This window comes from Leiobunum rupestre, chromosome 2 (genome assembly GCF_980474605.1).
Source record: "Leiobunum rupestre chromosome 2, qqLeiRupe1.1.hap1, whole genome shotgun sequence".
Classification (NCBI taxonomy): Eukaryota; Metazoa; Arthropoda; class Arachnida; order Opiliones; family Sclerosomatidae; genus Leiobunum; species Leiobunum rupestre.
The window spans coordinates 64244223-64268642 of NC_143385.1; the positions used below are offsets into that span (position 1 = coordinate 64244223).

Here is a 24420-nt window from a genome sequence, read left to right on the forward strand (position 1 = left end):
CGAGTGATTTGGTCGATAACTATTATCGATAAATTAAACAAACTATGGGGATTTTATACCAATTTTAATGATTACATACAACCAAAATGAGCTAATTTAGTTATTTAACTATTAAATATCTTAATTCTTTAATATAAACTGTAATTTTACCATATTCTTTAACTTTCGTCGTTTAAAATTGACCTAAATTTCCTCACAAACATTTCAAATTATAGCTTTAGCAGCTTGTTTTGTAATTATAGTTCTAGCTTTCGCTAAGAGATGGCGAGCGCTACACTGAATCGAAACCAAAATCGTATCATGCCCATGATCGTTTGCCGCTTTATTTTTTTTTATAAATTTACATAACAATAATGAATAATAGATGGCGCAAGCTGTTCTAAAAAAATCGTTTCGCCATAGAGATAAGGTATGATCTCACGTCGTGATTGGTCTAAATGTCTCACCCAGCAACAAACTCCGCCTATTTTCGACGTAACACTTTGGTCAGCGAAGAAAGGTTAATCGCCGTATAAAAGCACCTATTTGGCCCCCGATAATGTCAGAATCAGAACCAGCGTCCAAGAAGTTGAAAATGGCAAGCTCTCTCGATCAATTAAAGAAGTTAACTGTTGTCGTGGCCGATACTGGCGATTTCGAAGGTGCGTATGTCTCTTTATTTCTAAGCCGGGTTCTTGGCTTTTTAAGCCTTGGCAAAGTTTGTCTTCACTGGCTTCGTAACTTCCGTTAGGGTGTTCAACTTTGTATATCAGGAAATTACATCTTTGCCAGAGGCGCCTTAGCGATGCGGACAAAATAGCTCATCTTCGTCATGCATTCAAAAATTAATGCATATTTTCTAATTTAATCCTAGCTATGCAACAGTATAAGCCAACAGATGCCACAACGAATCCATCTTTAATATTAGCCGCTGCAAAATTACCCCAGTATCAACATTTGATTGATAAGGCCATTGAATATGGCAAAAAACAGGGAAAGTAAGTTTTCCTGCTTTAATTAAAAAAATAGTCTTTGTTTTACAAGGAATTGATATTTAAATATCTTTCTTGTAGAACTAAAGCTGAACAAATCACGCATGCAATGGATAAACTATTTGTTCTCTTTGGTTGTGAAATTCTGAAAATAATTCCTGGTCGTGTGTCCACCGAAGTTGATGCTAGATTGTCTTTTGATAAGGAAGCTTCCATTGCCAAAGGCAAAAAACTTATTCAGTTATATAAAGAGGAAGGAATCAATTCGGATAGAATTCTAATTAAGTTGGCCACAACATGGGAAGGTGTTCAAGCCGCAAAGTAAGTATGCCTTAAAACTGACATAACAAAGGCCCAATTTAGTCCCGTAATTGGTAGGAATTTTTCATTCTTATATTTATCTTTACAGGCAGTTGGAGGAACAAGAAAATATTCATTGCAACATGACATTGCTTTTCAACTTCGCCCAGGCTGTAGCCTGTGCTGAAGCTGGCGTTACTCTCATTTCTCCATTTGTTGGTCGCATTTACGATTGGTACGTTGCCAATGGAGATAAGAAAACTTTTGAACCAATTGATGATCCTGGTGTCAGAAGTGTCACTCGCATTTACAACTACTACAAGAAATTTGGTTACAAAACCGTAGTAATGGGAGCTTCTTTCCGAAATACTGATCAAATTACAGCTTTAGCTGGCTGCGATCTTCTGACGATTAGTCCTAATCTCTTAGAAAAACTGGCAAAAAGCACTACTGAAATTAATGCACACCTAACCGAACAATCCGGTAATAATGTTCTTTCGCCCTAGTCAATATGACGTAAATTAAACAGTTTCGTTACAGCTAAGAAACTGGACCTTGATCGTGTGGAATTTGATGAGAAAAAGTTCCGTTGGGAGTTGAATGAGGATCCTATGGCTACTGACAAGCTCTCTGATGGAATCAGGAAATTTGCAGCCGATGCTGTCAAACTTGAAAACCTGCTGGCTGATAAACTTAAATAATTACAAAATACATTAAGAGAATATATTTTCATGTTGAAATCGTATACCCCAAGTTTCTTACAATTGTGATTTAGATTTTTATATATTATTGAAATTATCAATCTTGGAAGTTGTGTTAAAAATATGGCTGTGGATTTTAAAATGTTATGCTTTTTAGCAGGTTAAAGTTAGGATTTTGCATATTTTTCAAATAAAGTTTTCCAGTATAAATTACCTTCAGTTTTACTTCTTTTACCTTAAATCTGAACATCCTACAGACGTCAAGATATTAAAGGGGCTCCAAAGTTCAGTGGCAAAAAAATTTGCGCATGCTTATCATTCCCCCCCAACCCCTCACTCGGCCTTGGCAGAGTCAACCGTAAATTTCGCACTTTACATACTTTACACACATTTTGCCACCGAACTTTGGAGCCCCTTTAATTTCCGACGAATATTTTGAAATACTTTTTAAATAACCAGTTGTGTTGGATTTTATTTAAATCTTCCTCATAACTGAATATTCTACGCCAATCGCAATCATGATATCAAGGTCAAAATGCTGTAACTTTTCATTTCATGGTCTATGCTGTTACTATTGATATCAAGGTCAAATTGCTTAACTATCGATTTCAAGTTCAAAGTGGCCGCACTTCTTGCCATTGATCTCCTTGGTGAACTCCCGCCTAATTTTTTCAGGGTAAATTGTAAATTTCTTTCTTATGAATATTCTAGTAAATCTCAAAAATCGTACATTAATCGCGTTAACTTATATCAAGGTCATCATACTGATGATACTGTAGCGATCAATTTCAAGGTCGAAATACTAGCGTTCTTACAGTCGACCTGATTGGTGACGTCATTTCCGCCGAATATGGGCAACATGCCAATTTTTCGTGTAAGGTCGATAATATTGATTGTTTACCCTCCAGTATTTTATTAAATTTCCGTTTACTTGTTAGAATTTTAATCGTACGTGATGGGGTTTGTTTTAGATGCATTAGACATCAACCTATGCTTAATTGAAATGGTAAATTAAATTAAAAATTGCGCCGCCCGGGAATCGAACCCGGGTCACAAGATTGGGAATCTTGCATGATACCACTACACCAGCGGCGCTTGGTTCTTGGGGGATTAGCCCCTCTGAAAAATGTCAAACATTGATTTTTAATCCCCCGCATTCCTATAGTAACGATGTAGAGCAACCAAAATTTCCCGCTTTTTTGGATGGTATACTACCCACGTTTTTGCGTACAATTTATCTGATTTTTCATCACTGCAACTTTTAGATAATTTTGAGAAAATTTCCTCCAGTAATCTGGATATTTCACAACAATCGTAGTTAGTAGAGCATGTTACTAAGTTAGGAGATAGATGGCGCGAGTTAAATACGCTCTCTAAAACTATTTTCCCCCTGGAAAATATGTATTACGTCATCAACCTCAAAGACCCTAGACTGGAGGATGTTGGCGGAAAAAAACATTTTAAGGTCAATGTAATTTCGGCTTTTAATATTTCCATCCCGTTCGTTTCTAGGCCTAATGTACCGTTTATAAGATAATAAAACGGTAATTGATTTAGCGCGGTATGTTTCGAAAGTAGTTAAAGTCAGCAATTTTTGTTAAAAGAATGAAAAGAAATATGATAAAGTAATCAAAAACGCGTCTCAAAATAGAAGTAGAACTCGCGCCCCTTCCACCCCTCCCTATCAAATAGCGGCATCTGACGGGCGAGGGTTGAAACTTATTTTTTGCATCTTGGACGCGATTGTCGGTGAATTTTCGGAGTCGAAGCCGCCGACCCGACTTTCCGTCGCTGATCGCTGGAATCGGTCGCGTTCCGGTAATCCGGGCTATATTTAAATTAGTAATAAACGTTAATTTTTTAATTATTCGCGGTTTTTCTGTACAGACCAGTCGCTGATATTTTGGTAAGCTTTTTTTTATTTTCCGTATTTCACTTGAATCGAAGCTAGTATTTTGGCTAGGTATAATTTGCCAAGGCCCAACATATAAACTTGTACTACTTCTCTAGCAACTTTTGAAGTTTTGTGATAGGCAGTAGTTCTTTTTACTTAGATACATGATGTTATAAATAAAACATTGAAATCTTATTCAAATATCGTTTATTTGTAATAATATTTGTTACGTGTATCAAAATAGTTGGCTCACGAATATTTCTTTTTTTTAGCGTTTCTGAACACTGTGTCAGAAATTTTTAAAGATTTATTATTGGTTAATGAAGTTCAAGGAGCTTGTCATCTTTCAGAAATATGGTATGTTATGTTTTATTGAATTTTCTTACCCGTGAGTTATTTTAAGTAGGCATTAAATGAATTGTTTTAAGGTGATTGTCAATTCTTTCGTATCTAACTTACAAATTGTTAAGTACCTTCTCATTTAATATTTTGTTGTTCAATTCAGTTTAGCTTCTTCGTATAAAGTTATATCATCAAGGAGTTAACTGTGATTGGTTGCAAACATGCCTATGGAAACGCGATCGTCATCGGCCCTTTTTAAAAGGGCAGAACAATTGAAAAGGTGGCAAGAATCGGAAACTAATCAAGAACCTTCGGAAGTGCCGCATAGTAAAAACAAAAGGATTAAATTCAGCGATGGATGTGTGTTTTTAGCAGCCTGCGCTGCCGGGGATAAGGAAGAGGTGGAACGACTGCTAGGCCTTGGTGCTGATATAAACACAGCGAATGTAGATGGACTCACAGCTTTACATCAGGTAAAAAAAACTCAGTTAATTTCTATTTCTAGTAAATTGCGGTTTTAAGGTATTCATTTTGCGTGAAATTCATTTGCAATAATTAAGTGGAGTATGAATAAGTAATTCCAAGGCCTAAAGTTTTAGATAATGGGAAAAGCAATCAGAGGGGGGTAGTAAACTCATTAAGGACTAAACTGGTTCATGTTACAATTTTGAATGTAATATATTCACATACGTCCATTTAATTTGACATATTAAAAAGCACTGCGTTTTAACCTTGGTTTTAATTACAATTATTTTCCAAATCCGTGCATATAAACCGTGATTTACGGAATAACTTTTCTTTTTTTTCTTTAAAATTACGAATTCAAAATTATAGTAATTTGTATGCAAATTTTCTACTATTTTATACCCATAGCCATATTGACGCCAATAGTTTTGAAATATTAATTGTGTGTAAATTTTACTTTCCAACTGGTTAAAAGTTCTGACATATTTTGAAACTGGTTACTGTTGTTGATATTTTGCAAGTTTTGGGGTCTATAAGATGATTAACATCAGCTGAAATTTGATAGGTAAGACATCGGTTTGACCTAGAAAAATATGGTTTGAATAATACCCGTTTCTTCAAGTAGGGTTTTCTAACGTTGAAATTAATACCTTCAAAGTTTGTTTAGGTTAGTACAAAATAAAAATGTTTATTGTTAAGAGTGGAATTGATATTTTTATTCATAGTTTTTAAAGTTCTTAAGTTTGTAACTATGCCATTTCTAAGTACATATTTTTTTGTACGTATAATGTCGATTTTCAAAGATTTTTAATTTTTGATGCTTATTTAGTCATATTTTTGAAGATGGTTTTAAGTTCAAAAACGCCCATAACTTTAAAAATTAACTTGTGGGTTTCGACGATTGTGGATCTATAGTTTAGGGGTGGTTTATAGGTTATTTTCTATGTGGCTGTCAGTTTACGATTTACGTATGGTCACCATACTATGGTGCGATTGAACTCGCTGAATGTTATTCGTCACTCGATAAATATGATAATATCCATAAATTTGTGCTCGATTATATCAAAATATGATTATAAAACTGTTCTACAAGGATTCTAAAAAAAAATTAATTATTACATTTTCCAAAAAATTAATAATTTTCACTATATTTAATACATCTAAATTTATTAGCTAGGCAGTTTTATTTGGTTTTTAAAATTACGCAAATTTTTAAGTTTTTCAGAAAACAATTGAATTTTCAAAACCCAAGTACAGGAACAAAATGTTATTTGATTAAATTTATATTTAAAAACTACTTAGTTATTTAATTTATTATTTAAAATTTCGTTATTTACCCAATGTAAAAGATATGGTATTATATTTTTCAAAACACCTCGCCAACTCTATAAATGCAATGACGTAAATGTGACGTAAGGCCGTATAAGCACGTGTTCTGTTTTACTTTTACCCTATAATTAACGTTAACGAAAAATTCGCCATAATATGGTCATTTCTTATGTTAATAGCATTCATACCAGCTTATTTTTCTCCACGACATCATAGAAGCTTGATTCGGCTTAGCAGATATTATCAGAAGTAAATAAAAACAAATTACGAGAGAAGTAGTAAATATGGTTTGTAAAGATCTGTACACAGTTTAATTTCTACATTTTACGTCATTGAATGGAGTATGACAGCGGTAAATGGTCAGCCGTGATTCGGTGTATACATCCGCGGTTCGGCTCGAAATTAGCTTCCATTCCAAAGTGTCTCGAACCTGTGAAGATGCATGTTTCCTTTTGTTGACCTAAACTGTATACGAGATATAAAGTTCTGATATAGATTAATTTTTAAAACGGAATACTTTTAGTGATAAAAAGATGGTATTTCTCTCGTAAAATAAATATTTAATTCTGATATTATTAAATTGTTAATTTATTAAATTTATTTTACTTCTGATTTTATTAACTTTAATTTAATTCTGATTTTATTAAATTTTATTTACTTCTGATTTTATAAAATTTTATTTACTTCTGATTTTATTAAATTTTATTTACTTCTGATTTTATTAAACTGTTAATTTATTAAAATTAAAAATTTTGATATTGAATTGTCAATTTATTAAATTCTATTTACTTCTGGTATTATCAAATGGTTAATTTAATATTATATATTTACTTCTGGTTATATTAAATTGTTAATTTATTGAATTTAATTTATGATTTTATTAAACTTAATTAATTAAATTTATGAATTTTGATATTAAATTTTATTTACTTCTGGTATTATCAAATGTTTAATTTAATATTCATATTTACTTTTGGTATTACTAAGTAGTTCATTTCGTATTCTGATATTAAATTGTTAATTTATAAAATTTTATTAATTACGATATTATTAAATTTTATTAATTCTGATATTTTTAAATCGTTTATTTATTAAATTTTATTAACTCTTATATTATTCAATCGTAATTTTCTTTATTAAATATTAACTTCTGATGTTATTAAATTGTTAATTTATTATTATTAGTAATAATGAAAAGTAGATGAACTTCTACTAGGACTTTTGCTAAATATTCTTGGCGTGATATAACACAAAGTACTCGCGACTTCTTGTTTATCCCAATACCCTAATACTTCGTTCCAAGGTTTAGAATTTTTTCTTGTCAATTTTTCTTGCACGTCACGTGTAGGAGGGGGTCTAAAAGAGTTCTATTAAGAAAAAAAAGGCAGAAGATTTCTTAAAATAAAACTTAAAATTGTTTTTTTCTCGAAAAGTTTTTTATATTTTAATATTTCGAGCCAAATCTTAAATACATTCAGTGTTTTGATTTTTTTCCACTGAACTCCAAAAGACTCTCAATTTATTTAAATCTAATTTTAAATCGTCGTCTTTTCTTTTTTTAAATTGAGATTAAAAAAAAGGGACCTTGATGGTTAGAAATGACCGGTAGGGTTCTCTAGTATCGTGCGAGTTACGGGTTTGGCAGGGATTTGTCGCAAAGGCCTATTTATACGTTTCTCTTTAGTAGATTGAGAGTGCAGATTAAATCCGAAGACATAGCAGAATCTTTTGTGAATAAAACTAGACGAAGATTTTAGTTTTTTTTTGGCCAGTGAGGAGAAACGGGAGATTTTTTCTACCCGCTTCAATTTAACCTTCCCCCCCTACTGTCAACTCGTAATGACGTTTAATATTAACGAGAAAGTAAAAGTAAGGTTGAACCTTGGCACTGCGCTCGTCAAGGGGCGCCATTCATCGCGGATTTGGGGTTGCGCCCTTAAAACGGGGTGGAGTTATGGAATTGGCCTACGCGTTGTAGTAGTTGGAGACGGTTGTTTCCAATTATAAAAATAAATAGTGTTGTTAATTTTCCGCAAATCAGAAAAATAAAAAATTGAAACATAAATTACTTTTTAGGGTTTTTAATGTTTTTAACTTTTTATCGATATAAAATGTCTAATATCAGTAAACATACTACACAACATTAATAGTGTTACATTGTTATTCATTTTAAAGCTAGTCTTGAGGTTTAGTTTTACTTTTAGATTCGAAAAAAATGAGGCGAAAATGCCACTTTATTTAAATTGGCAAACAATATATTAGACTAATCATGGAATGTAACCCTTTTTATTTTTTGTCGGGAAAATACGGAAAAGTTTCCGGAAAAAAAGGCCTCGGTCATTTTCCGGAAAATGTTCTGACTTACAACACTAAAAATAAATATTCGTCTTTTTACAAAATTTTCAGTGTACATAAAAGATTTATTAAAATGTTCAGATATAAAATTAAAATTTAAACGTTATTAATTAAAACGCCAGGGAAAAGTCGGGGATTTTAAAAATGGGCCTAAATAGTCAGGGAATTTTAAAAATTTGTAAAAAGACATGGAATTCAGTTTAAAGAGAATATATCATCAGCAAAGAAATATTTACGGAAGACCCCTTCAATTTTTCAAATTACCCTGTACAGTGGCGCCAAGCCTTTCTAAAGCCAAAGGCAAGAGCGGCCAGAGCTGCAAATGTTTGTGTTCCACACCTAATACCTGAGGTTATATTCCCTTTAATCTTGACAATTTTTTTAGATTATTATTATTATTATTTAGATCCATGAAAGGTTTTTAACGTTGAAATAACTTTGGTACTGAAATATAAGTTGATTAAATTTATTAACTTCTGATTTTGGCCTAAAACGTCAGGGAAAGTAACTTAAAATAGTCAGGGAAAACAGGGAAATTGTATCTGAGAATATTGTGGCAACCCTGTAAAATTCGCCGAACATTTAGTTTCCTATAATACCCTATATTTTAATTCAAAAGTCTGAATAAATTAAAATAGTTGATATTTTACCCAAGTTAGATACTTTCTTTTTTTTAATCAATAATGTTATAATAAAGATGGTTCTTACTTTATTTTAAATGTTATACCCCCTTTAAACAATTTTGACAATCGTTTTATTTTAATTGTATAATTAATTATTTACCTATTGCACCGAAATTCCTATAATTCCTATAAAGGATTTTAAAATATTATCTGGTCACCCTACGGTAGACTTAAGAAATTTAAATTAAATGAAGATTAAGTTTATGAAAAAATAAAATTTTAACGTTATTAAATGAAATTTCACGAAAAACTTTTAATTTCAGTTAAAAGATATTTTTTAATTTTTTCTAGAAAGTAATTCTACGGAAATACCATATAATAACTGTATCGTGGGTTATATATATATATATATATAACCCACGATACAGTTATATATATATATACACACTTTGATAATAAAACTAATTACTGAAACACTAATTTCATTGGTTTTGACGGCTGGCTGGGGTTTTAAAATGAAAATTTAATATTGCTTTAATTCATTGATCTAGTCACAAAATCTGTGATGTTTTCTTATTAAATGTGTAATATTTCCATTGAACCAAAGTTCCTTTAAAAGCATTTGTTTTATCTTCATTCAAATTATTCCTATAATTTCCTTAAAATTCACATGAAAGTTCCGAAAATTTCCTACATTTACCTAATTTTACTCCTATTTTTCCTTTAAAAAAAATGGGATGGTTTGCTGTGGTCACTGGGGCCGGCTTGGTGTTTTGCGGGGCCTGGTGCGAAAGCCAATATCGGGGCCCCTCTTTTTAGACGATTTTTAATTAATACTATTTTTTAGTTAAAGAAACTACTCAATCATATTGCATTAAATATTTATTAACATATGACATATCAATGAAATTTTTAATTGTTTTAACGTGCGTACTATAATTCCAATTTCGCGGGGCCCCCATTTTTTTTTGGAAACCGCGGGGCCTTGTGCCCTTTCACCTTACGCACACCCATCCAAACCGGCCCTAGGGGTCACGCTTCTAAAGGGTTGCCAGTGACTCCAGTAAGATACTCGACCATCTAGCCCCAAATCCTGTCACTATAGTCATTTTCCCTAAGTTAAATTAAAAACATTACCAATACCTTAATCCCAATGTTTGAAAAGTGCTCGTCTACACAAACTTTTTTTACGTTCTTCAAAAACTATGTTACAGAATTATTCCAAAAACTACAAGGCAATGAATGTTATATCAATTGATTTATTGCTAAAACAGGGTTGCCACAATACCCGGGAAACCTGGAAAATTCGCTGATTTTAAAAATTATTATAAAAATTAGGGAAAAGTCAGTTAATTTTGAAATTAGTTAAGTCAGGGAAAAACAGGGAATCTTAAGAATTAGTATAAACGTCAGGAAATTTTAAAAATTAGTATAAACGTCAGGGAAAAACAGGAAATTTTAAAAATTAGTATAAACGTCAGGGAAATTTTTTTTAAAAAAATTAGTATAAACGTCAGGGAAATTTTAAAATGTTGTATAAAAGCTAGTGAAATGTCAGGGAATTAATTTTGCTTGGAAATGTTTCCTAAAAATTTCAAATTTTTGGCATGAAATATGTCAGGGAAAAACAATTTTATTTTGCTGGAAAATATAATGTTTATTAAAATATCTATGTTAAAAATTTTCCAATTTTTGGCATAAAATAAGTCCGGGAAAACATAAGAAATTTTAATTTGGTGGCAAATGGAAAATGTTCAATAAAATTATAGGTTAAAAATACATAAGCAATTTTACTTTGGTGGCAAATGGAACGTGTGTAGTACAATATGTCAGGGAAAACATAAGAAAATTGCTAGGAAAACCTTGAACAAGTTGAGAATATTAATCTGAAAAAACTGTGGACGCCCTGTAAAAATATTCCACCTTTTAGGGGAAATCGCGTTAGAGCAAAGATTTCGAGTCTACTAATTCGAGCAATTATTATTTCCCACTAAAAATTGCGTTATAGGTGCAAAACATTTAATCCAACCCGGATACGAACTTGCTTTTTCCCTCTGTACCAGCCAGCGCTGTACGTGAAAGCGCAGCATTTACCTCAACCCCCTATACCAACAGCGCTCTTAAGTAAACCCCCTGCCATTTTATAGTTTAAAGTTAAATTGATATCAGTCCAAGACAAGCGTTGAAGGTTACAAAGCGACTCGGAAGCGTCATTGAAGACGGCGTGTTTTTTTTTATGACAATTGTGGTACGTTCGCCAAGACGTATATATTTTTAAGTGGTAGTTTTCTCGTATTCATTATTTTGAGCGGGATTTCAGAGATGCACCTTCCACTATAACTTTTCCCTGATTCAGTGATGGGCGCGCTCGTCTCATTTTTGAGCCCTTTTTGACATTTTGAGCTAAATTGAGCGGTTAAATATCTTTAAAATAGAGCGCAAAGAGTAGTGGCAATTGATCCGCTCAAAGAAAGCGTAAAGTAAAAAAAATTCCAGCTCTAAAGAAAACTAAATGGGAACAAAAAATTTCCCGCTCTAAAGAAAACTAAATGGGAGCAAAAATTGTCCAGCTCAAAATAACTAAATGGGAGCAAAAAATTTCCCGCTCAAAAAAAACTAAATTAAAGCAAAACTTTTCCCGCTCTAAAGAAAACTAAATGGGAGCAAAAATTGTCCAGCTCAAAAGAAAACTAAATTAAAGCAAAACGTTTCCCGCTCTAATGAAAACTAAATGGGAGCAAAAATTGTCCAGCTCAAAATAACTAAATGGGAGCAAAAAATTTCCCGCTCAAAAGAAAACTAAATTAAAGCAAAACTTTTCCCGCTCTAAAGAAAACTAAATGGGAGCAAAAATTTTCCCGCTCAAAGAGCGAGAAAGAGGGGAAATTTATCCGCTCAAGAAAAGTAGACAGTCGAGCGAAAAATTCCCCGTTCAAGAAAGAGGGAAAATGTCCCCGCTCTAAAAGAAGAGCCACGAAATTTCCGCTCCCAGAAAAAGAGCCAGGGTTGCCACACGTCAGGGAATTTAAGAATGGACCTAAAAAGTCAGGGAAATGTCAGGGAATTTTTAGAATTTGTAAAAAGTCGGGGAATTAAATTTTATTTTGGCACTTTTTTAAGGTTATTTTTTAGACCAGATCAATGACAAAATTCTATGATTATCATTTATTTCCTTGAAAGTTTGGCTAATTTTTTCAACATTGCAATAACCTTTTTACTGAAATATAAGTTAATTAAAATTTATTAACTTCTGATAAAAGTCAAATATAAAATACAAATTTTAACTTAAAACGTCAGGGAAAATCTCTTAAAATGGTCAGGGAAAACAGGGAATAGTCAGGGAATTTGAATCTCAAAATTTTGTGGCAACCCTGAGAGCGGAAAGAGCATTGAAGATTTCGGCGCTAAAATTTGGCGAGCGTTTCTTCAACAAAAAAATGCCCATCCCCGTCCCTGATAGAACTTTTAGTTAGTGTATTTTTTATACTCCGTCGTGCGTAGTTCGCCTTTAACTCCGCTGCCAAAATCCGTGACAGAAAGCTTTGAATTAATTAAGAATATGAAATACTTCTTTTTACATGTCTCCACGCGCCGCCGGAAGCGTGTATGGCCCAGTTGACCTTTCAATAATAATTACGTCGGAACCTCGCCCTCGTGTCGCTCTTAATTGATAACGTACCCATGATTAAAATACTACGTTGAAGTTGGTTATTTAGTCGAATGTAGATTTACGTCATTAAGAACTTACTTAGGGTGCCGAGAACGCGTTTAAGGTCAAACGATAACGACATCTGTTGGCGGGTTGTTTTAAAATATTTATTATTGACACTATTGGGGGGATCTACCAACTATGTTCCTAGTTATAATTAATTTAATTTATTGAACAGGGCTGCCACACATTAGGGAAACAGGGAATTTTAAAATGGGTCTAAAATGTCAGGGAATTCAATTTTATCTGGACACTTTTTGAAGGAAATTTTACTTTAGATTTATTTATGACAGATTCTATGATTATCATTTATTTCCTTGAAAGTTTGGTTAATTTTTTCAACATTGCAATATCATTTTTCTGAAATGTAAGTCCATTTAAATTTATTAACTTCTGATAAAAGTAAAATATGAAATAGGAAATTTTGGCCTGAAAAAGTCAGGGAAAATCTCTTAAAATGGTCAGGGAATTTGAATCTGAAAATTTGTGGCAACCCTGTTAAATCCATTTAATTCGGATTTTGTTAAAGTAGCATGAACCAAATTAAGAGTTAAGTCTGTTTATCGGAATTAATTATAATCGTTTTAACGAAAGTTTAAAGAAAACGTTCTTGCGACGGATGGTGCTATGCTATCTAATTTTCCCCTCAAACCAATTCTGGAAAATCTTTTTAAAAGATCAGGGAATTTCAATCTGAAAAATCTGTGGCAACCTGGTTATATACACAATCTAATTTTCCCCTAAAAAAATTAGGGGAAACTTTCTTATAAAGATCGGGGAATTTCAATCTGACAAAAACTGGCCACACTGGTTATATAAACAATCTAATTTTCCCCTAAAAAAATTAGGGGAAAATCTCTTAAAAAGGTTCAGGGAATTTCAATCTGAAAGAAAAAACTGTGGCAACCCTGGTTATCTTAACAATTTAATTTTCCCCTAAAAAAATTAGGGGAAAATCTCTTAACAAGATCGGGCAATTTCAATCTGAAAAAACTGTGGCAACCCTGTTCTGTAAATCTATTTTTTTCATTCAAAAACGACGAGTGGAAAATATTTTAAAATTATTATCCAAAGGTCATGGAATTTTAATCTGAAATTATTATGGCAGTATTGTAAATATCCGTAGCGTTTAGCTGTGTACCTCAAGCACTAGTGTTTACGATAGGCTTTGTTAATGAAGCGTTTACCATACCCGGTATTGAGATAAAGAGGTTCTTGTGATTTATTTGCCTCTAAGGAAGTAGTAAGGCAATCCGGGGTTGTTTGTTGATAATCGCGAGTTAGCGGGTGACAAGCCCCCCTGGCGGCAACATGGCCAACTAAAAATTCAGGTTCAAACAGCGATAAGAATTTATCGGTATTTATAGTCGCGCTCGTTGGGAGCTCTCGAGCAAAATGGTAATTTTTGACGACATTCCAGAGTGTACGTTTCGGAGATATTTGCAAACGGCCCGCAGTGACTCGCTTCCAGTTTTTGCTTCAACACGTTCATTCTAAGTTCTTAACATTATAAAAAAATTTCATTTATCCCCATTTTCCGTGATTATTACTTGAATTTTTTTATCTCTCCAATTTCTGGAATTTTTTTACCTCACTCTCCAATTTCTGGAATTTTTTTTTTATCTCACTCTCCAATTTCTGGAATTTTTTATCTCACTCTCCAATTTCTGGAATTTTTTTACCTCGCTCTCCAATTTCTGGAATTTTTTAACCTCGCTCTCCAATTTCTGGAATTTTTTTACCTCACTCCAATTTCTGGAATTTTTTTACCTCGCTCTCCAATTTCTGGAATTTTTTTACCTCGCTCTCCAATTTCTGGAATTTTTTTACCTCGCTCTCCAATTTCTGGAATTTTTTTACCTCGCTCTCCAATTTCTGGAATTTTTTTACCTCGCTCTCCAATTTCTGGAATTTTTTTACCTCGCTCTCCAATTTCTGGAATTTTTTTACCTCACTCTCCAATTTCTGGAATTTTTTTACCTCGCTCTCCAATTTCTGGAATTTTTTTTACCTCACTCCAATTTCTGGAATTTTTTTACCTCACTCCAATTTCTGGAATTTTTTTACCTCGCTCTCCAATTTCTGGAATTTTTTTACCTCGCTCTCCAATTTCTGGAATTTTTTTACCTCGCTCTCCAATTTCTGGAATTTTTTTACCTCACTCCAATTTCTGGAATTTTTTAACCTCGCTCTCCAATTTCTGGAATTTTTTTACCTCACTCCAATTTCTGGAATTTTTTTACCTCGCTCTCCAATTTCTGGAATTTTTTTACCTCGCTCTCCAATTTCTGGAATTTTTTTACCTCACTCCAATTTCTGGAATTTTTTTACCTCACTCCAATTTCTGGAATTTTTTTACCTCGCTCTCCAATTTCTGGAATTTTTTTACCTCGCTCTCCAATTTCTGGAATTTTTTTACCTCGCTCTCCAATTTCTGGAATTTTTTTACCTCGCTCTCCAATTTCTGGAATTTTTTTACCTCTCTCCAATTTCTGGAATTTTTTTACCTCGCTCTCCAATTTCTGGAATTTTTTTACCTCGCTCTCCAATTTCTGGAATTTTTTTACCTCGCTCTCCAATTTCTGGAATTTTTTTACCTCGCTCTCCAATTTCTGGAATTTTTTTACCTCTCTCCAATTTCTGGAATTTTTTTACCTCGCTCTCCAATTTCTGGAATTTTTTTACCTCGCTCTCCAATTTCTGGAATTTTTTTACCTCGCTCTCCAATTTCTGGAATTTTTTTACCTCGCTCTCCAATTTCTGGAATTTTTTTACCTCACTCCAATTTCTGGAATTTTTTTACCTCGCTCTCCAATTTCTGGAATTTTTTTACCTCACTCCAATTTCTGGAATTTTTTTACCTCGCTCTCCAATTTCTGGAATTTTTTTACCTCGCTCTCCAATTTCTGGAATTTTTTACCTCGCTCTCCAATTTCTGGAATTTTTTTACCTCGCTCTCCAATTTCTGGAATTTTTTTACCTCGCTCTCGAATTTCTGGAATTTTTTTACCTCGCTCTCGAATTTCTGGAATTTTTTTACCTCGCTCTCCAATTTCTGGAATTTTTTTACCTCGCTCTCCAATTTCTGGAATTTTTTTACCTCGCTCTCCAATTTCTGGAATTTTTTTACCTCGCTCTCCAATTTCTGGAATTTTTTTACCTCGCTCTCCAATTTCTGGAATTTTTTTACCTCGCTCTCCAATTTCTGGAATTTTTTTACCTCGCTCTCCAATTTCTGGAATTTTTTTACCTCGCTCTCCAATTTCTGGAATTTTTTTACCTCGACTCTCCAATTTCTTGATTTTTTATCTCTCTCCAATTTCTTTTAAATATAATAATAACTTTTTTTTCGCTTAATTTTTAACTTTTGAAATAAATCTCCGGATGTTCGTAAAATCCGATTTCTATTTTGATTTCTGGGGGAATAGTAACGGGAAACGTTCCGATTGAAATTCCAAAAATAGGCGCTCTTTTGAAGTAAAAGAACTCGATGTAAAACTCCATTACCTACCGTTTCGTAGAGGTACCCGCATTTCAATTTACAACTCGCACTTTGAATAATAATAGCCGCCTGGGCTTGTAATGAAACCTATTCGACTGTTGCGTACCTTACTTCCAAAATCAGGTATCTCAAAAAACTCAATTTGAGAATAGAGTATTTGAATTAAAAAAAAATACTATTAAGCGATGCTTTTTAGAAGTTAAAAAAACGATAACTTCGCAATTATGTGGGCAATATTTTATTTTATTTTTTATTTTATTATTATATAAAACCTGGAAGTGTCGAGGAATTGGAAAATTGAACAAAAAAGAACTAGTACAAATATCAGGGCAGTTTGAGAACTACAAAGGAAGTACGGGTAAAGTTAGGGAATTTTGAAAACTACTAAAGAAGTTCGGGTAAAGTTGTTAATTTTGAAAACTTTTAAAAAAGGGGAAAAGTCCCGGAAATTAAAGAACTAATAAAGAAGTTCGGAATTTAATTTGGGATGCTAATAATATATTTGAATCTAAAATATATTATCATAAATAAATAAAGGAATATCTTTGGAAAAGTCTAGGAATATTTCTGTAAAAAAAACTGGCAACACCTTTAGAAAAAGAACACAAATAAAATTCTCGTAAGTTACGTGGTATTGCGACTAAAGATAGCGTCTTGATCGCGTAATATAGTCTAGAAACAATATAAAAATTGCGCGTTAGAGTAATGTTGTAAACGGTAACTACGGACCTCCTTGACAACTCTGTCAAGTTAGCTTGTCGAAACGTTTAAAAAAGCGAAGCGTGGAAAGGCCCCAGCCGTTCCCCGTTTCAAAACGTGATCGTCCCGCTGAAACTCGTCTTTAGTGGGCAGAATAGCGCGGGGCCAATAACACGATGGTCCCCTGAAGCGTGAAACAAGGCTGAAAAATACAAAAGCCTGCCTACATCACAATGGCAGAGAGAGCGATGAATTGCCATTCTTTCTGTTCGGCATTTCTGGGGATTTCACGGGCCGGGAACAATACGCAACAGGGCGGTGCGCATTACGCCATCGAAAGTTAGCAATCAACGCTCCTCTTGGAGAAGGTGGGACTCGAGCGACAAGATTCTTGACCTTACCCCGAATCGTCGTCGAATTCGCCAGACGGACGCTCGAAGTAATAAAGACTGCTTTAGTACTAGAAAATAGTACTTTCATCCTGCTACGCTGATTAAAATTGAATTGATTTCAGAATATTGTCGCGTACCTAAAATACTTTCTAACATTTTAGAGTTAGCGAAATAGAGTGCTTCATTAACGTCGAGTTGGCGAAACTAGGGATGCACCGATATATCGGCCGATATATCGGCTTATTTTTCAAATATCGGTATCGGCCAATATCGGCTTAAGCGAGGCCGATATTAGCCGATATTTCTGGTATTAGAAAAACATTTTCTAGTGTTTCTTTTTGATCGCTGTTGTAGGAAATAATTATTCGCGTCCAAAACGGTCAGGAATCATAAGTGGTTTTTAGACTCCAAAAGCCACGAGAGTAAACAAAAAAGCATAATATTGTGATAGGTAACTTTGTTAATATCGGCCGATATATCGGCTGTACCCATATCGGTGCATCCCTAGGCGAAACATAGACTACGGTTACATGGGGCTCTGAACGTCGACGTTCCGAAAAGGGGAGCGGTTACATGATCGTCGTTTCAAAAAATTTTGGCGCTCCTTAAAAATATGCTTTACTCGCGTTTTATTAGTATATAATTTTAAGTAAAGTTTATATTGCTATTCAATTATAAAATAATACATTTTTAAATATAAATATATCAAGTATTTCATATAATAATTATATATAAAATGACATCTTTCATACGTTGATTAATTTATTTATTAATTTTCAGTATAATTTAAAAAAGTTTCATAAATTATAAATTGCAATTTGTAGTTAGTAAATTGTTTCGAAATATTTGAAATTATTTATAAATTAATAGGAAATAAAATTAAGTATATAAAATAATATTTATATAATTATCATATAAATATAAAAATAAATATAAATAGTAAATAAATATAAAAATATTTTTCCATTTTTGAATCTCCAATCAATGCGGAAAAAAGTCATACTTTTGCACTTTCCAGATGGCGCTACAGACAGTTCTGTTTTGGCGTTTCTGAGAAGTATAACATCATGGCAGCAGGGACAAAGCTATCGTACATAGTTCTTAGTCACTTCTACGCGTTCTTTGTGACACTACAGATTTAATAAATGAAAATTTAAATAAATTTATGCTTCAGATTTACGATCTTAAAACCGCTTTTCAATATACGATTTCTAGATTTCTAGATTTGGCGAAACATAATAATAATCAGCTAGGGTAATACTCAAGGAACCACCTTAGGCCTAAGTCATCAAGCGACTTTTAAAGCCTTTAATTCAGGTGGCCGGGTTACAATGCGTAGGAGGGTAAGCCCTGCAAGCCACGCGAGCCAACAGCTCCCTACACTATCTATTACCGTTAACCTCAACATGTCAAGTTGACCAAGCATACTCTGTTTTACCAGTCAAGTTGACCAAGCATACTCTGTTTTACCTGTCAAGTTGACCAAGCATACTCTGTTTTACCAGTCAAGTTGGCCAAGCGTACTCTGTTTTACCAGTCAAGTTGGCCAAGCATACCCTGTTTTACATGTCACGTTGACCAAGCATACCCTGTTTTACATGTCACGTTGACCAAGCATACCCTGTTTTACATGTCACGTTGACCAAGCATACCCTGTTTTACATGTCACGTTGACCAAGCATACCCTGTTTTACATGTCACGTTGACCAAGCATACTCTTTTTTACCTGTCAAGTTGGCCAAGCATACTGTTTACCTGTCAAGTTGGCCAAGCATACCCTGTTTTACATGTCACGTTGACCAAGCATACTCTTTTTTACCAGTCAAGTTGACCAAGCATACTGTTTACCTGTCAAGTTGACCAAGCATACTGTTTACCTGTCAAGTTGGCCAAGCATACCCTGTTTTACCAGTCAAGTTGACCAAGCATACTCTGTTTTACCAGTCAAGTTGACCAAGCATACTCTGTTTTACATGTGAAAACGGCAAAGCATACTCTGTTTTACATGTGAAAACGGCAAAGCATACTCTGTTTTACATGTGAAAACGGCAAAGCATACTCTGTTTTACATGTGAAAACGGCAAAGCATACTCTGTTTTACATGTGAAAACGGCAAAGCATACTCTGTTTTACATGTGAAAACGGCAAAGCATACTCTGTTTTACATGTGAAAACGGCAAAGCATACTCTGTTTTACATGTGAAAACGGCAAAGCATACTCTGTTTTACATGTGAAAACGGCAAAGCATACTCTGTTTTACATGTGAAAACGGCAAAGCATACTCTTTTATTTAGCGTTTACATTCCAAAGTACATCGATTTTGTTGTTGTTCACGTCCAACCAGTTCCCCTATTATTGCACTGAACTTCACCTCCAACAGTATCAAATTGAAATGAAGTTGAAAGCCTGGGTTTTGTTCGCGCAATAAGTATTCGCGATTGCCGGGTAACCGTAGATGAATGAATTAGTTCTGGCGACGTCAGCCAGAAAAAGAACCACTCTTGTTCATTATCTCGTCTCGGAATGTTTCTGGAATTATATGCTAGCTTTGTTTCCGTTTTCGCCGTTAGGTGGCGTGATTCCCTCTCTCTCTTCAAAGAAATTGTAATTGTTCTAAACAGGTGTGTTCTTTGAATATTTCTCCAAAAGTCCCATTGTACACGCTTTTGCTTTTTTGGCTCTTCTGTTTATCTTAGACTTGTTTTTATTCGAGCGCCGATGACTTTTAGCACGACAAGTTTTTAAAGTGATGCCAGAAGTAAATAAAGTACCTCTTTCGAAGCGGGGTTCGAATTTATAAAACCCACCCAAAAAAACCCACGGGTTATTTTGGGTTGGACCCACCTTAAAAAACCCACAATAAAGCCCACTTAAAAAACCCACCTTAAATAGTTTCAAAAATGACGAAAAAAGTTTAAATTTATTGTTTAATAATTAAACTATATTAAAGAATTTAAAAAATTAAACTTTAATTCTTTAAATTCTATAATAATACAAAAATATTGCTTTTTTATAAAACGTATTTACACAAAATACATTACCAGTGTTTTGGTAAACACTAATCTAACAGTAGCAAGTTAACAGTGTTAACTAAACAGTAAGTTTTAAACTTCTGCAACTTTCAATAAATATTTAGCAGAACATGGAGCAGACGATACTTTACGTCTACGAAAGATAAGAATAAGAGCGATAAATAAGTAGTGCTAAATTGAAAATAAAAAATAAAAATGAAGTAAATCATCGATTTAGGGTATCATTTTAGGTAAAAAACCCAATAAAACCCAAAAAAACCCAATAAAACCCAAAAAAGCCCATGGGCTGGGTGTTTTTAAAAAAACCCGGGTTTTTTTAAACCCTGTTTCGAAGGAAGTATCCTTCTCTCTATGGACGTTTTGTACCAGGAGTAAATAATATTTACTTTTCGAAGGAAGTATCTGTCTGTCTATAACGTTTTGTATCAGAAGTACATAAAATCTTTCGTGAGAAGTATCCGTCAGTCTAACGTTATATATCAGAAGTATATGAAATCTTTTTTCTGAGAAGTATCCGTTTGTCTATAGACGTTTTTATATCAGTAACTTGTAAATATTTTATTAGAATCGCTTTTATAATAAAATATTAGAAAACTCATTATCTTCTGATAAAAGTAAAATATAAAAAGTTAGATCTAATTTTGCTCAGGGAAGATTTATATAAATTTTAACTAAAAACATACAATAATTTAACCGTTACCATTATTTTTTTAGTTTAAACATCTTAAAGGCCGACTACATAGTTATTCGGTTTACTCTGTCTTTCACTGGAAGCTGGCTCGCTGCAAGACACATGTGCTATGCAAGCAGCCGACGACCAGTGAGAAACAGAGTAAACCGAATAAATATGTAGTCGGCCTTTAAGAGTGAAAACTTAATATTAAAAATATAATCTTAATAATATAAAGAAATGCATGATCTTCTGATAAAAATAAAATATAACTGGTCTAATTTTAATCCTTAAAATGTCAAGAAGAATTTCTGAGAATTTAATTTGAAAATATTTTTAATAAAAATCAAATTTATTTTTTATTTAATTTAATTTATTGATTTTTATACAATTAATGGCTCTTTTCCTGTATAATTAACGGATATTTTACTTTAATGAGTTTGCCAATCTCGAATTTTAAATGAAAGAATTGAATTTAATTACTGTTTGCTCAGATTTTCTATGTACATTTTTAAGAAACAATTTTTGTATTTCTTTATTCCGCCATTGAAATACATTGTACGAGTTAAATCAATGATTTAAAAAAAATCAGTTGATTTGAATAGGATTTAAATTCCCCGACCTTTCCCTAACAATTTTTAGACATTTCCCTTGACTTTTAACTTTTCGGGTCAAAATTATACAATTTATTAACATAATATTTTACTTTTATCCGAATGTAGATTATATTTTAACAACCAAGGTGACTTCTGGTTTTATTTGAATTTTTTAAGAAACTATTTTTACAGGGCTCCCAGAGTTCCTATAATTTCTATAATTCCTATATGCTCCTATAATTTCCTATTTTCTCAAAATTGTTCCTGTAAATTCCTATTTTTTCTAGTTTTTCTACAATATCCAGAAATTCCTATAATTTTAAAAATAATGTATTAGAAAACAGCCTTAACGTTTGGGAAAAATTTGCCTTCTAAATAGAGCTCAGCTCTGGCTTATAGGTCCGGTGTTCCCGAAAACCTCAACGGTTGGGCTCCCAGAGTTCCTATAAATTCCTATAATTTCAATATACTCTTAAAATTTCCTATTTTTTCGAAATTGTTCGTATAAATTCCTATCTTTAGCTAAAATACTCCTACAAATTCCTATTTTTAGCTAAAATACTCCTACAAATTCCTATTTTTAGCTAAAATGTTCGTATAAATTCCTATCTTTAGCTAAAATACTCCTACAAATTCCTATTTTTAGCTAAAATACTCCTACAAATTCCTATTTTTAGCTAAAATACTCCTACAAATTCCTATTTTTAGCTAAAATACTCCTACAAATTCCTATTTTTAGCTAAAATGTTCGTATAAATTCCTATCTTTAGCTAAAATACTCCTACAAATTCCTATTTTTAGCTAAAATACTCCTACAAATTCCTATTTTTAGCTAAAATACTCCTACAAATTCCTATTTTTAGCTAAAATACTCCTACAAATTCCTATTTTTAGCTAAAATGTTCGTATAAATTCCTATCTTTAGCTAAAATACTCCTACAAATTCCTATTTTTAGCTAAAATACTCCTACAAATTCCTATTTTTAGCTAAAATGTTCGTATAAATTCCTATCTTTAGCTAAAATACTCCTACAAATTCCTATTTTTAGCTAAAATACTCCTACAAATTCCTATTTTTAGCTAAAATACTCCTACAAATTCCTATTTTTAGCTAAAATACTCCTACAAATTCCTATTTTTAGCTAAAATGTTCGTATAAATTCCTATCTTTAGCTAAAATACTCCTACAAATTCCTATTTTTAGCTAAAATACTCCTACAAATTCCTATTTTTAGCTAAAATGTTCGTATAAATTCCTATCTTTAGCTAAAATACTCCTACAAATTCCTATTTTTAGCTAAAATACTCCTACAAATTCCTATTTTTAGCTAAAATACTCCTACAAATTCCTATTTTTAGCTAAAATACTCCTACAAATTCCTATTTTTAGCTAAAATACTCCTACAAATTCCTATTTTTAGCTAAAATGTTCGTATAAATTCCTATCTTTAGCTAAAATACTCCTACAAATTCCTATTTTTAGCTAAAATACTCCTACAAATTCCTATTTTTAGCTAAAATGTTCGTATAAATTCCTATCTTTAGCTAAAATACTCCTACAAATTCCTATTTTTAGCTAAAATACTCCTACAAATTCCTATTTTTAGCTAAAATACTCCTACAAATTCCTATTTTTAGCTAAAATACTCCTACAAATTCCTATTTTTAGCTAAAATACTCCTACAAATTCCTATTTTTAGCTAAAATACTCCTACAAATTCCTATTTTTAGCTAAAATACTCCTACAAATTCCTATTTTTAGCTAAAATGTTCGTATAAATTCCTATCTTTAGCTAAAATACTCCTACAAATTCCTATTTTTAGCTAAAATACTCCTACAAATTCCTATTTTTAGCTAAAATGTTCGTATAAATTCCTATTTTTAGCTAAAATACTCCTACAAATTCCTATTTTTAGCTAAAATACTCCTACAAATTCCTATTTTTAGCTAAAATACTCCTACAAATTCCTATTTTTAGCTAAAATACTCCTACAAATTCCTATTTTTAGCTAAAATACTCCTACAAATTCCTATTTTTAGCTAAAATACTCCTACAAATTCCTATTTTTAGCTAAAATGTTAATATAAATTCCTATAATGTTTTAAAAAATCGCTGGGAGCCCTGTTTTTATAATTTTCAATCATGATTTAAATCAAATTGATTTAAGCCAGCCAACCCTGGCTGTAAGCCATCGTCGGCAAGGTTTTGGTTGAAGCGCAAAAATGAAAACCATATAATAGCCTTGTTTCTCAAAATATATTTTGATGAGTTTTCGGGGCTGATAAGATGGGCGAAGAATCACGCTTTTGGGTGTTTCGAGTGAGCTGGGAGGATGTATAGATCCTGCTGGGAGTGAGAGTCAGGAAGACAATATACGAACTGCCAGAGATGCGACTGCGAGAGAGAGAGAGTATTTTTAGCTTTTTTCGTAGCGGCAACCGTAAACGAAAAAAGGCGTCGATCCCAAATAGCATCGGCTCGTAGACTTCCTGACTCTCGCTCTGTCTCTATTCCAAATATCAGGGTTGGTTACAAACACCTGGTGCCTTTCACCCGAACTAAAATAGCTCCAGATCATAATAAAGCCACTCCGAAACCATTCTTAGCATTGTCAAAAACTACTAGATTTTTTTGGCCCGTCGTTCCGTTTTCCAGATGATTGACTCCGCCCACTAGCTTCGCCCACGCCCCCCCTTTTTTTAAGAATAGTTGGAATCGCTAATTTCCAATTTCGTGTTATAACCAAATGTTTACCGGGACGGAAATATTTTAATTTATTTGACTGGAGGCCGTGTTGTAGATTTTCTTAAAATCGATTTATTTCAATTAAAAAATCG

At 32.8% G+C, this 24420-nt stretch overlaps 2 protein-coding genes and 1 non-coding gene across 4 annotated transcripts in view; 2 read left to right on the plus strand and 1 right to left on the minus strand.

Moving 5' to 3' along the window:
• Positions 1 to 480: 480 nt before the first annotated feature.
• On the plus strand, positions 481 to 2185 carry Taldo (transaldolase). The gene is made up of 5 exons (XM_090166118.1): positions 481 to 641; positions 854 to 977; positions 1053 to 1292; positions 1381 to 1754; positions 1812 to 2185. Exons 1-5 carry the CDS (start codon positions 539 to 541, stop codon positions 1970 to 1972), a joined length of 1002 nt encoding a protein of 333 aa, XP_090022244.1. The 5' UTR covers positions 481 to 538; the 3' UTR covers positions 1973 to 2185.
• Positions 2186 to 2996: 811 nt separating this feature from the next.
• On the minus strand, positions 2997 to 3067 carry TRNAG-CCC (transfer RNA glycine (anticodon CCC)). The gene has a single exon. It is a non-coding gene; the product is annotated as a tRNA-Gly (tRNA).
• A 446-nt stretch (positions 3068 to 3513) lies between these two features.
• Mbs (Myosin binding subunit) overlaps positions 3514 to 24420 on the plus strand; it is a 92674-nt gene continuing 71767 nt past the window's right edge. The window contains exons 1-3 of one of the 2 annotated variants that reach the window (XM_090166117.1): positions 3514 to 3878; positions 4139 to 4223; positions 4372 to 4681. In XM_090166117.1, coding sequence (XP_090022243.1) covers positions 4430 to 4681 — 252 coding nt within the window. In that variant the 5' untranslated portion in view covers positions 3514 to 3878; positions 4139 to 4223; positions 4372 to 4429. The remainder of the gene's footprint in view (positions 3879 to 4138; positions 4224 to 4371; positions 4682 to 24420) is intronic. The other variant, XM_090166116.1, reaches the window with a different exon arrangement.